The 15,252-nt window shown below is 42.4% G+C and overlaps 1 protein-coding gene across 12 annotated transcripts in view; it reads left to right on the top strand.

The window, feature by feature from the left end:
• The window catches only part of satb2 (SATB homeobox 2), a 299,511-nt gene that overhangs the window by 53,459 nt on the left and 230,800 nt on the right, over positions 1-15,252 (top strand). For 10 of the 12 annotated variants that reach the window (XM_068035703.1, XM_068035709.1, XM_068035705.1 and 7 more), the window contains exons 6-8: positions 7,629-7,731; positions 10,900-10,953; positions 12,622-13,088. In XM_068035703.1, the coding sequence (XP_067891804.1) occupies positions 7,629-7,731; positions 10,900-10,953; positions 12,622-13,088 (624 nt within the window). The remainder of the gene's footprint in view (positions 1-7,628; positions 7,732-10,899; positions 10,954-12,621; positions 13,089-15,252) is intronic. The other 2 variants (XM_068035713.1, XM_068035710.1) reach the window with 1 other exon arrangement.

Raw genomic sequence — 15,252 nt, 5'->3', positions numbered from 1 at the left:
CAAAGAAACCAGCACAAACAGGCTTTCTCAGGTTTAAAGAAGAACAATTGAAATTTATTAAACTTAAAACTCTAATTCGGTTAATGCCTCCAGATACACAATGTGCCCACGCTAGCATGCATACGCGATACACACATGCAAATAGAGACAGAAAAGAGCAGAAGAAAAATAAAGTGGAAAAGTTTGAGACAATATCTGAAGAGTTGTTACCGTTCTTCGATCTCACTGTAGAGTCCTTGATTGTAGGTAGATCTTGCTTTTCGTTGGGACTCAGTATTCTTCTTAAACCTTTTTTGCTGTAGGAGACTTTTCTCTCTTGGGGTTCATGTGTCTTCAGTGGATTCAGAGGCTTGTGAGAAAGAGATGGGAGCAGACAGGAAAGAGATCTTCTCAGTCCAGGAACAAACTGGGACTCTGCCCAAACTATTAGTACAAAGTCACAAAACTCAGGTTGCCCAACAGGTTAGTCATGGGACTAACTGGTTTGACCATGTCCGTTTGTGTATTCGGCCATCTTAGCAGTCAAACTGGAATGCGAGCTTCCCCACCTTCAACGTCTGGTGATCAAAAGTCCATTGTGGGTTGAATGTGTTAGGGAATGGTTACTTTGTCCTTCCAAACACTGTTTGGTAATATGCAAATGTCTTTCCAGCCACAGCTGATGTGTTTAACAAATCCTTTCTTCACTCCAGTAACAGTTAAAAATCAATGTTCATGACAAAATTGATGTGCCCATTCTTGGCAGATAGGGGCCTAGCATGACAACTGATACAAAATAATATTTAAAATGACATTGTTTTCATGACAAACTATTTGGCAATTTCTTTTATTGTGAGCATTACACAGTAACAGAAAGTACATTGAAACATTTCACACAATCACATGTGACAAGTCACTCCTTTGGATTTTATACAATGGAAAACAAAACACCTTCTGGAAAAAGTGTCATTTCCTTTGTTTGGGGAGTGAAAAAATCCTAAAGCAGCAGCAAACTGGCCAAATAGCACATTACAGCAAGACTGGGCAACAGAAAATATTGAAGCTAAACTAAAATTCTGCATGTGCTGGAAATCTAAAATATAACAAAAATTGCTGGAAACACTTGGCAGGTCAGACAGCATCTGTGGAGACAGAAACAGAGTTAACACCTCAGGGCAATGACCTGAAAATATTAATTTGACTTCACCTTTTGCCACATGACAATACAGAATGAAGCTGCATAGATAGTGGTGTAGTGGTAATGTCACTGGATTAGAACTATCAAGGCCCCAACTAACACCCTGGGGACACATGTTCCAATCCCACCATAGGACCATAGAAAAATTACAGCACAGAAGGAGGCCATTCAGCCTGTTGTGTCCGCGCCAGCCAAAGAAATTAGCCGCCCAATCGAATCCCACTTACCAGCACCTGGTCCATAGCTTTGCTGACTATAACACTTCAGGTGCATGTCCAGGTACCTTATTAAAGAATTGAGGGCTTCTGCCTCTACCAACGATCCTGGCAGTGAATTCCAGAAGCCCACTGCCCTCTGGGTGAAAAAGTTTTTCCTCATGTCCCCTCTAATCCTTCTACCAATCACCTTAAATCTGTGCCCACGGCTTGTACAGGTCCCACCTTCCTCAGAACTGGTCCCAATGCCCCAGAAATCTGAAGCCCTCCCTCCTGCATCATCTCTCCAGCCATGCATTTATCTGGTGTATTTTCCTATTTCTATACTCACTAGCACATGGCCTTGGGAGGAATCCGGAGATTACTACCTTTGAAGTCCTGCTTGCGAATCTTGTTCCTAACTCCCTAAACTCAGCCTGCAGGACCTCATCCCTCTTCCTATATCGTTGGTACCAATGTGGACCATGACCTCTGGCTGTGCACCCTCACCCTCCAGTATGCCCTGTAGCCGCTCGGTGATATCCATGACCCTTGCACCAGGGAGGCAACATACCATCCTAAAATCACGTCTGCAACCACAGAAACACCCATCTGTTCCCCTGACTATAGAATCCCCTATCACTATTGCTCTCTTGTCCTTTCTTCTGCCTCCCTGCACAGCTGAGCCACCCATGGTGCTGTGGTCATGACTCTTGCTGCACTCTCCAGAAGAACACTCTCTCCCATCGGTACTCAGAACTGAATAGCGGTTAGCAGGGGACTCCTGCACTACCTGCCTTGACCTTTTTGTCTGCCTGGCAGCCATCCAGTCCCTCTCTGCCTGTGCTCTCTTAAGCATTGGGGTGAATACCTCCTGAAACAAGCTATCCACGTAGTTCTCTGCCTCGCGGATGCACCACAGTGACTCCAGCCGCCACTCGTGTTTGGAAACCTGGAGCTCATGCTTCTGCAGCCAGTGACACTTGCTGCATTTGTGTTTGTCTAGGACGCATGGTGTGTCCACGACTTCCCACATACCACAGGAGGCACATTCCACTTGGCCGAGCTGCCCTGCCAATACTTAGCTTAACAAACTAATTATTGTTAGTGTAATAAGTGGAATACCTTACCAGATACTTGCCAATCAGTTTCTTCCCCTGTACCGTGGAGGCTGAAAAGGCAGAAAAGAAAAGAAAGACTGCAAGGAGCACCTCCTTCCCCTAGTCAGTAAAATCCCTCACACACAACTCTCAGCCTCACACCCTGTTCAAACAGCACTATTCTAAGTAGTAATTATTAATACATTACACTAATTAAAACAAAACCTTATCACTTACAAGGTAGCTATTTGAGGGTTTAAGAAAGGAACTGGGAGCTGGTGGCACAGTGGCGCAGTGGTTAGCACCGCAGCCTCACAGCTGCAGGGACCCGGGTTCGATTCTGGGTACTGCCTGTGTGGAGTTTGCAAGTTCTCCCTGTGTCTGCGTGGGTTTTCTCCGGGTGCTCCGGTTTCCTCCCACAAGCCAAAAGACTTGCAGGTTGATAGGTAAATTGGCCATTATAAATTGTCACCAGTATAGGTAGGTGGTAGGGAAATATAGGGACAGGTGGGGATGTTTGTTGGAAATATGGGATTAGTGTAGGATTAGTATAAATGGGTGGTTGATGTTCGGCACAGACTCGGTGGGCCGAAGGGCCTGTTTCAGTGCTGTATCTCTAATCTAATCTAAATACAATTAATAAAAAATCTGGAATTGAAAACTTGGGCGGAATCTTACACCATCGCCCCAAAGAGCTGGAAGGTGTCGGGGCGGGGCATAAAATGGAGCGGGAGGCTTGGGGGGCCCTTCTCGACCCGCTCCCGCCTCCGTCGCCACTTAATGCAGGGCGGCAGCGGTGGAAAACGGCCTGCCCGCCCCTCTTAACAGCCACTTAAGGGCCTCGGCCCGCTGCCACGGGGATTTTACCCGTGTCAAGCGGGTGGCCCAGGCCCAAGAAAAGCCATCTGTTAAAAGCCTGTGGGGGGTTCCTCGTGAATGGGCACCCTGTGCCCGACGGAGGGCCGCCCCCGTTGTCCCAACCACCCCCAACATCCAACACGCCCCACCCGTCCCTCCAATCAACAACCCTTGCCTCGCCGGGGCCTGACCGATCATCTTTGGTGAGGCAACAAAAACTTACCTTGGTTCCACGATCCCTGACATCTTTGTCTTCAACCTGGGTTGCAGGCCCAGCAGTGGCCACCACTCCTGGTGGCGCTGCTGGGATAGAGAGCTGCCGGCCCGCTGATTGGCCGGCAGCTCTATTAGGCCGGACTTCTGCCTCAAGCGGGTGGAAGTCCCGCCTCAGAACAATTAAAGGCCGGGGACCAGCAAAATGCGGGTCGGATCTCCAGGCCAGGCGGAAGTGAGTTCACCACTGACTTTTCAGTCGGTGGACGGCTCCCGTCCGCCAAGGATAAAACCCTGGCCCTTGTCTCAGTAATGGTGCTTTGAATCTATTATTAATTGCTGTAAAAACCCATCAGGTTCACTCATGTCCTTTAGGGAAGGAAATCTGCTGTACTTACCTGTTCTGGCCTACATACGACTCCAGACCCATGGCAATGTGGTTGACTCTTAACTGCTCTCTGAAATGGCCTAGCAAACCACTCAGTTGTCAAGGGAAATTAGGGATGGGCAACAAATGCTGGCCTTGCCAGTGATGTCCACATTCCATCAAAGAATATTAAAAAGCTTGCATTGGGTCATTGCCACTGTTAGCTGGGAACTAACAGTCAAGCAGCATGGTACTATGTTGGGCCTTTATCATTGACTTCATATGGCTGAAGTTACGTTTTGGAGGTGTCTGGTGACCTTAACCTTGGTTCCAGGGAACTGAGCCATGAATGATCGTCCATAAGTAGCATTAACAACATTTTACATTCTTAATGCTGAATGTACTAAAGCATATCGGGTGAACACACAGAACGGTAGCACACTTAAACTTCTACAAGTGTTAGAGTAAGCTAGGAACCCCCAATAACTGCAGGACAGAAACAGTACCCAATTATGCTTCATTAACTATTCCATTTGTTAAGCTGTGATCTGCATTCAGTAATATTGCTGTGGGATGTCAGTGGAGTTTTTAGTTCATTCTCCCTGCGCCTTGCTGACAGGATTGTATTGGGGAGAGGAGGCATATCTTTCTGTCTGAAAAGATAATCTTGAAAGTGCATTTGAATTTTATATATTCAATTTAAAACATTTATGTTGCACAAAAGGCATAGTCCTTAGTTAATTCTGAAGCGATTTATGAGGGAGATTTGAATCCAGTTTTGACCTTAGGTGATGGGCCAATGTCCATGGTGCAAGACACACACTAAGGCTGAAGAGTGTATTAGAAAAGACATAATGAATCAAGACATAGTGAATGAATGATGCCACAAGCCTGTACCTTTTGACATAAAGGAACGGCTGAGAGAATGAGGAATTCTGCAGTCCTGGAAACGAATGTGTTAGAGTAGAAGATGGAGCAATCAGTATTAATTTCAACACAGTGGGCATGCATGGAGAAGGAAGAGTTTGCAGGATGGTGTACTTGGAGCTTAGGAAGAACAAGAGGGGAAAGGTCAGAGGATCAATGACCATAGTGATCGCAATAAAAACAAAGAAAGAGAGAAGAAAGGTTGTGACTGTAATATGGAGGCTGGAATCAGTTTCAGAGAGGAGGCTGCTTCTTCACAGCAGTGTCAATTGTTTCTCCCCCCCGCCCCCTTCCCCCCCACCAGATTGTGCAGGATCTTTTATTTGAGGTGTACCGCATCATTTACTGTTACTGTAGTCTGTCTGTCTACACTTACCTTCTCTTAGCTGTGTGAACATGTCTTTTGGATAATCCTACTGTTATACACTTTCTAGAACAGTCTTTGCTGACTTTTAAGGTAGTGTGGTAAATCCGATCTACCCACATCCCCCCTTTTGAGGAAAGGAGGGTGCAATTAGGTCAGATTTCAGCTTCTATTTTTATGTGTAGTAACTGCTAAATCAAGCATAGCATTACCCTTAACTGTAATTTGTGTGTCTACAGTTTTACAACTGAACATGCAATAAAGTATGAAGAATATGAAGAATCAATCACACAGAAAACTTTCTCTCTGAAATTACAGACAACTTCTGTTACGGGTGGTCTGAATGCATTTTATTTTACCCATTTAAAAGGATGTGAGCCTCAGCTTCACTTTGCTTGTAGTGGTTAAAAAGGGCAGAATGCATTTACATTTATTTGTCTCTTTCTTCTCTTGCTAATTCTCTCTGATTCCTACTTCTCCTGAAAGCAGTGAGTGCCACTTGAATACAATTCCAAGTGGCCAGTAACAATGCTTGAGCCCAGACAGTGGCTTTGGACAGATGACTTGATCACGAGGAGTATCAGAGCTGACCCTGATCTTGACCTCACCTGATTTCTAAAAATCTGTCCTTCAAATGGCAGCCAGGAGTTGAAAACCTTTGCCCGATTTTCCTTTCTCTAACCCAGGGTTGCATAGGCCAATTGTAACGTCCCTACTGTCACCCAAGCTGAGATATGCTAACTCAGCACAATCTGCCGAGCAAACTCAGGATGTTTCCGGCCAGCTACAAGTTGAACAGTTAAGGGCATTAGCATTTATTGCGAAAGTGTAGATTTGCTCACCTACACAATGCTTATACATAATCTCCTACAAAGCACATATAAATTGACACAGAGCCACAGACATGCATATGGATAGACACAGACATACAGACAGACATGTGTGCGCATGCACACACACACATACATAACACATACAAACACAGACACTGAAACACACATGAATGACACCAACACATATGACACACACACACGCACAAATACAAAGACACAGAAACACATATCGATGACACAGTCACACACAACACACACACAAAATGTCACACACATACAGACAACCAAGATAGAAACACACACAAAACAGACTGACATACACACACAAATAAACACACACATACACGTGTGCAGTGCCAGATATTTTAGTAAACTGTCTGTAATTTCATGTTCAACACTGCTATTTTATCCTATTTGCTGTTGATTTTGTAAGACACTCCTTAAATTTGTTTTTCTTGCATTTTTGGAATTAGAACACTGACAAATTGTACTTATTCTAACTAACTTGCTGCATTTCTCCAGTTCCTGTCTGTAGTATCAAGCTATTGCCGTTTGTTTGGAAGATTTATAATAAGGATGAGCTGTGATACAAAAACTGTTCAGGAGGTTTCAATAGTAAGACCATTGCTACACTCAGAACATTAGGGGTCTGGTGTCACAAACTAAACACCTTGCAGGAAAAACATCACTCCTGGTTTGAATTACTCTCACTCAACCTATGAATGCCACAGCGACTCGAATAACTGCCAGTAACTAACAAGCTTAACACTAGCAACATACGGAGCCTCCTTTCCTTTCCCTCTTCATTCACTTTAATAGGGGCTGGGGTTGAAAGCTGCCTGTCTCTAAGCCATGATGTCATGGTTGATTGCATACGCATAGGAGTGCTTGATGGTTGGCTGAGGGATGGGCTCCTAATTCTCTTCTTTTCCTTAAGGCTACATGAGTTAAAACACTGAGTGAATTTTAATTTTGTACGTACGGGGGGAAGAGAAGAAGGAAAACCCACACAGCATGCATTTATGGTTGATTGACATCATGGGGGAAGATTTCCTCTGTGCCCTATGTGTAATAAAGTAGTAAGCTCATTGCAGGTTTATGATTTTGTCACGCTTAGAAGGAGATCATCCTCCATGATAGCGTAAACAAAAATCCTCGCCTTTTCAGAGTTCTGCAAATGTTTTGCCAGAACGTGTCAAGAGAAACCATACGTTGTGTTTTAACATGTTCCTTAAGTATAATTTGTTCAGAATAGCTTTTGTAATTAAAATGAATAAGGAATCTTGGTACCAAGACTGCGATTAATCATAACTAGGTAGGAGCTTGTAACTAAGAGGTAAGGAAAATTCATGCTCATAGTGTTTAATTTCAGTTTATGTGTGGATTTATTCTCAGTCCTTTTCCCAAATAAATCTTAACAATTAGGATATCGATCTGTTTCTGCCGGCTGTTGAGATTTTGACTTGTCGCTACAAATCCCGAGTGCTCAGGAGGTATTCGGAATCCCTTTGTGTGCTGTGCTCATCTACATTTATTGATTTATTTTTGAGCTCTATCTAATTTGCAATTTGTCCTCTTTTCACTTTCCACACCAGAGCATGATTTCTTCCATCGTGAACAGCACTTATTACGCCAATGTGTCATCTGCCAAGTGCCAGGAGTTCGGAAGGTGGTACAAAAAATACAAAAAGATTAAAGGTAATTCAATTTGATAGAGCTGCAGTTTTCTCTCGTGTTCAGTAAGAATAGCATTGCACTTAGAAACATGCCACCTGCTCATTCTGTGGTACAAGCTTTGGTCTCATACACAAGCATTGGCCACATTTTACTGCATTTATTTACATATCCATGTGAGTTACATCGACAATTGAAACAGTGCCTTTTTAACCCAGTGCTCTCCTGGGGATTCCAGTTCAGTTCAATATATGAACAGCAAAAGACTAACATAGGTAAGTCCTGACAAATTAAAGACAGGGGGCGTGGTTGACAGACCAGATCTTTGCTCTTATCTATTAAGCTTTTGTAGCCTTTCCAGAATTTAGCAAGCCTTATGGCTAGGTGCTATGTCATTGCTGTTCAATTGCACCGCAGATACCTTTAATTGAGACTTTCAGTTCTTTTTATTAATCTTTTTGCTGTTTACACACACACACAATATGATATCAAGGTAATCTTATACAAACTGAAATAATTCTCATTGACAATTAAGGATACAGTGGAACCAATCCGATTTTTCTTGTCCATGAGGTCTGTTCTGTGGCGTAACACAATTTGTGTGGTTTTAATTACATCATACATGCAGGAGTGAAACTTGGAAGCTTATGCTATTGAACAATTATAAACAATTATTGACAATTATATACAAAATGATACTTCACATATAACATGGCAGTCCCACTTTCCGGAAGCCTGCCTGTCTGATCTGCTGTGGTTAGTTAAAAGGGTTGATAATCAGAATTTTTGTAGAACTATGTGGCCAACAATCAAAATGGTGAGGCCACAGCAGTTTCCTGTAAGTGATTTAGTGAACCCTAATTTTGTTGGTGCCAGTGACAGAAACCCAGCCAATTGCAGCACTCCATAAGAATAGATCATTCACACATTTCAAGTAGCTAAGTTGCAGCTTAACCAACCTAACTGATGAAAAGTTCAATAATTCAAGTCTGCAGTGTGCAAATGGCTCCATAAAGTGGAGACATTTTCAATATTCACAAGACTTGCTCTTCCCAAACAGTAAACCCAGGTCTTTGATATATTCAGCATTGTGCTTGATTTGAAATTTGAATTATCTAATTATTAGACTGAAAGTTGCATTATTGGTCAGGGTAAACAGAAACCCACAGGAGTAAATCATCTTTGGAAAATGTCAGCTTTGAAAACCTCTGCTTCTTTCCAAGTCATTTTCTTTTCAAAAACCCAGTGAAAATTAGACATTTTGTGGCTGAGATACCAAACCCCAGTATTTTTCCATAGTTGCTGCAGCTTTGAACACCTTCAATTCATGTAGAACACATTACTTGGCCACAAAGATCAATGAGAAGTGAGGATAGATGTGCTCAGCAGACTGTAAAAGAAACCCAGCATTTGTCTGCCTCCTGATGCCATTCTGGCAGATTGGTCTATTATAGACCACAAAGTGACAATGTCAAATCCTGGAAAGTCATTTTTTTTGGGACAAGTGCAATAAAGGAAACTCGCTTGCAGTGAAACTAATGCATTTTGTTTGACCCTTGGCAACTGCAAGAATTTCCTCAGGTTTTGGGACCATATCTCCAAGGATTTTGACTCCAAATTCCCTGGATTTCTAATGGCCCTGACTACTGCTACTGCATCCTTCCAACAGCCAAATGATACCCTTCTGACTCATGTCAATATTGGATTGAATGTCTGCTGACTGCAGTTCAAATTAGGACAAATCTGCCTCCCTTCATAGCAGAACCATAAAGTTGATGTGTCTATTCCATGGCTCTTGTATGGGGTTGATTCCTGTTCAGTGAATATGTTGAATTACCAGGAATTAATACAGCACCAAAAGTTAGGAGAAAAAGATCTAATTTTGAACCAAAAATATCTGACCATGATGAACAATGTAAATTCTCTCATTTTTACTGGAGCTTTTGATGAGCTGATTGCTATATCCCAAGGTTTAACTTGAAAAACTATTGTCATTTATTGCAGTAATGTATTAAAATAGGTCACGTAAATAATTTATATCAAGTTTACAGCTCCTGTGCATTCCTAACACTACTTTGAAATATTTCTTCACAGATTTTTTTTATTAATTTTTTATTTGGTTTATATTAGTTCCTCCGCAGTTATAAACACTTTTTTCCCCTTTTCATTAAATATTAAAAGTGCTTTGTTTGTTTAGCCTCAAATAATAAGTATTAATAATAACTAATGTCATGAAACATTTATGTAATGTAAGCTGGCAGTGTATTCAAGTACAAACCTAATGCGCTGAATTTGGCTGTGCACCAACAAGTCCCACCGCCAGGACTGAAATGGGGAGGCGACCCCATTTTGGTGGGCGGCAGGGCCCTTGGCAGCATATTGCTTGTGGCGGCCAGTTAAGCCACCGGGGCCACCATCGAGTTAAGGATGTCAGCCTGCCCCCAAGAGCTGCCAGCCCAATCAGAGGTCCGGCAGCTCAGTAGTGCCACCACTAGCGGTGGCCATTGATGAGGTTGCAGCTCCAGGGAGAGGGTGCATCAATAGTAGGGTGCCCTCAGAGAGAGTCGAGGTAGGTTGGGGGATGCAGGCCCTGGTGATTGTGAAGCACCGATGGCGCTGTTGCCGTGGGACCTCTCTGTGGCCATAGAGTGCCCATAAAGGAGCGCATCCCGCACCCCACCCCCCAGGAGCCCACTGGGAGGCCGCCAGAATTCACTGGGTGGTCTCCCCATGCAGCAGCAGGCCGTCCCAATGCAGGCAAAGTGCCCATGGAGGTGGGACGTGGCCTTAAACTATAGTGGCTCAATTGGCCACCTGGTGGGCGGCCAACCCACCAACTTTCCCGCTGCCAGTCCATGTTGTCAATGGTGGGAAGCCATCAGGCTCCCTTCCCAATGCCTACCCCCCCATTTTGCCAACCTTTCCGCCTCCCAGCCCGTCGCCAATGGGCTGGGAAAATTCAGCCCAATGCATCGAGCATGTCCCTCTCTTAGGAATTCATTGTTATTAAAACATCATCAACGTTTGGTAAATGGATAAGATTTTTGTAATCCTGCTTTTTCAATGTTAAATGGATTATAAGGCTTGAACTATGATTTCTATACCTACCACAGAGGCAGAAATGTTCTTTTATTTATTTATTGATAGAAACTAAATTGTAGTATTTATCGTCTCTCTCTTTTACTCTCCCAGAATCAGCACAAGACTGGGTTCCCTCAGTGTTTCAATCAAACAGACTATTCAAAGGTATACTGCCAAATCCCCCACACCACCTCATCAGCACCCACTTGTACTCTGCAGAAATTTCTGCTCTACGATTTTTAAAAAGATGTAACCTGTAACAAGTGTGGGCAATTAATGAAGAATACATTTATTTAGTCATTATGTTACAATGGCTGCCGCAGACCGTATGCTGTACATCACTTATTACAAATGGCAAAAGGACCAATAAGCCATGACGTGGGCAGTGCTGTGGTTATATCACTGACTGCCAATCTGGGCTGCAGTTCAGAACTCACTCTTCCTTTAGAACCTCCTCTGCATGATTGTGCTCTGATTTCTTAACAGTACTTCACAGAAAAAAATGTTCCCCTAACTTTTTTGTAGGCACTTTATATTTTAAGATGGGCGAGAAACACAGAAAAGCAATACAAAAAGTCCGTTAATATTTTTTCTGGGTCTTGACCCTTTGGTTGGTCATGCCTCTTGTTTATTTTACCAATTTCAACATGCAAGAATGACATATATTCCCCCTTATTCTGTACAAAAACATCTGCAGACAGTACCATTTTTTTAGTGTTAGCATCAGTACTGAAAAAAAGGAAAGAAAATTAGAGGATAAAAATGAACGCATTGTATCTCAGTCTCAGTCTCCGTCTGGTTGCCAGTGGATGTTCATTTAAGGTACAAAAGCTCCAGAACAGTAACTTGCTGAGAATAGCAATAGCATAAGAGAGGAGGAAATGGAGGAGCCCACATGTAACTCGGAGGCTGAGATTCAGCTGTATTGTCAGGGTAATGTAAGGAGCATTGCTTTGTCTTTGGCTGATTTTATCAGTGGGCATAGAGTGGAACATGATCCTGTTGCCCATCCTGCAATTTGATAAGCACATAGGTACCACAAAATAACACCTTCAAAGTATTTGTCATTATTCCCCACAACCACTCTATTGTAAACCCAACTGTTTAATTCCATTTGATAGGCTCATGTGGCTTTTATGCTAGTGCTACTTTGTAGCTGGCAGAGAAGATTTGGGTGAGAGCTATGCCGGGTGACCCACCCAACAATATTCCTTTCTCAGTGCATTTAGTAAATAACAACGCCAGTGCCATCTAAATACACAGCCAGTCACTAACTCACACGCCCCATTAACTTTGCCACTTTTTAGGAAATACAGCTGCAAATTAATGTCCATAGTGTCCTATCAATATCCATTCACAGGCAAGAAACATGCATTTAAAAAGGGAAAGCATACATTTTCCATCATTGCTGCCTGCTATATGCTATCTGTGTGAAGAAAAATATTCCTCACATGATCCTGATAGAGGAGGATGGGCCTCACACAGTTGAACACAAACAACTTCAATTGTATTGAGGTTGCAACCCATCAGGTGACCTGTTATATTTGAACCATTTAAATATAATAGGAGTCATGCTGCCAGAGTGTAAAAATGAACACACTGTGCAACGTTTTCATTTCTGAAGTATATCTATGTGTGCACCAATAAACTTGTTTTTGGGCTCTCTTTTTAATGCAGCAGATTATTTACTATTACCTTACAGGTAAAGCCATGTAGAGCAATAGTGACTTTTGAAATTTTTGGAAATAGTTTAGGCTTGTACTGAATTCATTTTTTTGTATTATGTTGATAATTACTAAGAGTACATGATGCACATTTTTTTTTCAATTTTAGTTGAAAGAGAAAATCTGGCAGAGTACTGTGTCCTAGGACAACGGCCATCCCACCTGACAAGCATCAATCAACTGGCAAACTTAGCAAAGAGCAGTGAGCAGTCTCCTCACAGCCAGCACCACCACAGCCCTCCCATCAGAAGCCAAGTGCCAGCGCTGCAACCGATCATGAGTCCCAGTCTGCTGTCACCACAGCTGAGCCCTCAGCTGGTGAGGCAGCAGCTTGCCATGGCCCATCTGATCAACCAGCAGATTGCTGTCAGCAGGCTGCTGGCGCACCAGCACCCCCAATCCATAAACCAACAGTTCCTCAATCACCCGCCGATCCCCAGGCCCGTGAAGCCTACAGAGCCTTCCAGTTCATCGGTGGAGGTTGCTCCAGAAATCTACCAGCAAGTCCGGGACGAGCTGAAGAGAGCCAGTGTATCGCAAGCCGTGTTTGCACGAGTTGCCTTCAACCGTACACAGGTGCTTATTTCTTCTTTGGAGATACAAAAGTGGAAAAAAGGGTCCTAAGTACGGGAACAGCTATAGTGTCTGCTGAGCAAAATAGCCTTAGTGGGCTAGGAAGAACTCACTTGGTAAAAGCTACATAAACATTTTGCCTGGCACTGTAAGAGTGCATTTTAAAAAAAGAAAATAATATTGATTATTTACAAGTTCTCCACCCCCAAAGAAGGTACACATGAGCAAATACTTGTGAGGGGCATGGTTCCCTATGTTGGAGTTATTACTTTTTCACAGGTGCAAAGGTTACACAGGCTGTTGAAAGTTCATGATATTGGAATAAATGGGGAATGGAAGGGATGGAATTGGAGTAAGTGCTTCCATCTCCATTTCCACTTCCATTAATACTACATTCATAAGGAAAAAGTGGGGATCTCACAGGAGGGTCAAACCGCTCAAAATAAATCTCACTCTCGAGAGAAAACCAAGTTGTTCTGTTCAATAAACCATCGAGTATTTTTGAAAGTACATTAACATTAAACAAGTACATTCAACAGAGTGAGGCCCAATCCTTCTCCATTGCCTGTTGTTCACCTCCCTTATTCTAGTACCCACAGAAATATGGATCTATGATTCTGTTAGTGGAATAAGGGAATTATGTAAGCACAGAGACATAGCCCAATGTATTTGCTGTCGGCGAGGGGCAGGGAGGGGTGCTTGGTGTAAAAGTAGAGCCCAGTGCCTATGAAGACCAAGTCCTCAAGCTAAATGCAAATGTGGGAGAGCGATACAAGGATGTCAGCTTCCTGAAATAGGATCCAGTTCAAGCATAAAGATAAAAAGGCTTTAAAAGAGTCTCTTCACCAACTTGCCCTCCCCCATCACCTTCCTCAGGCAATATCATTAAGAATAGGTTGCAGCTATTTTAAGGAACATTGTCCTTGTTATGAAGCTTAGCAATGGTGGATAATGGTGGAATTCAGTGTGTCCCCGTGCTAGCCCTTTACCACCCTATAATTTAAGACTTCTTTGTTCGTTGAATATAGCCTTATTTTTTGGGGAATTGCTCCCATTATTGCACATTTTGTTATTGTTATTATTCATTCTTGTTGTCTTTTGTATAACAGCTTTCAGTAATTCTGCTTACTTATGGGCCTAATATCTAAATCAGCTCTATGATGGAATTTGTGCAGTGATTATCAGTGAATTGATGAAATGGCAAGTAGCCTGTTTTAAAAAAAAATGACAATGGCACTTGTTGAGATAATCAGTCCATCTTTTCGCAGTATCAAAAACAGACTAATGCACAACTATCTATAGATGCATGATTAACAGGGTAGTTAGTGTTTTTCAGTAAGTCTCCCCTAACTGATAGGACTGTCTGTAGACAGTGGGCATGGAATGTCCTATCTCATCAACCTATGTTGTAGGTCGTGTTAGCAGCTAAGATTTCTAGTTAGTTCTAGAATGAAAGCTTTGCATTATAACTTCACCAGTTGTCGATTCATGACCTATCTTCTAATTTACTTTCCAATTGCATCTTCTTCCTAATCACTTGATTCCAGTAAATGTGGATCCTGAGCTGCCCCTACGTTCCTTAATTAAGTGCTTTTACTTTAAATAGTGAGTTTCTCCATCAGCACACTATAAAATAACAACATTCAAAGAGATACGAGTGAACTTTAATATCCTTCGGTGTGAAAATGTTTCTTCATTTCCCTTTAAATATTTTTTGTTCAATTAATGAGTATTAGTTACACTATCAGGAGCGTGTCCTGCAGGAGTGAGTAACCTGGTGTTGTGAGAGAAATTAATTAAAATACATGGTTAGAATGATCCAGTAACTGTACCTGTGGATATTAATTCACTTCGTGCTGATAAGCTCCTCCAAGCCAGGTTCCTAATTATATCAACATTTATCAAGCAGAGAAAAAAAAATCCAAGATAATCAATAGATATAAATACAGGAAGATAAAAGGAATTCGTCAAGTAGCGGGGGCAGTATAGAGCAATTTCTACCTTAACAACCTTAATCAGATTTTTTAATTTAAGGAATTACACACCTTTTTCAGCTAAATACTCATTACAGGGTCTCATCCAGGAGGCTTCATTTAAGCAACATTTTCAAATGTTGATGCAACATTAATGAGAAGATAACACTAACTCATTATGAAGGCACCAACTC

This window comes from Heterodontus francisci, chromosome 7, assembly GCF_036365525.1.
Source record: "Heterodontus francisci isolate sHetFra1 chromosome 7, sHetFra1.hap1, whole genome shotgun sequence".
In the NCBI taxonomy this organism is placed as follows: domain Eukaryota; kingdom Metazoa; phylum Chordata; class Chondrichthyes; order Heterodontiformes; family Heterodontidae; genus Heterodontus; species Heterodontus francisci.
Note: the sequence above shows the minus strand (reverse complement) of the source record. Positions and strands in the feature narration are given on the sequence as shown.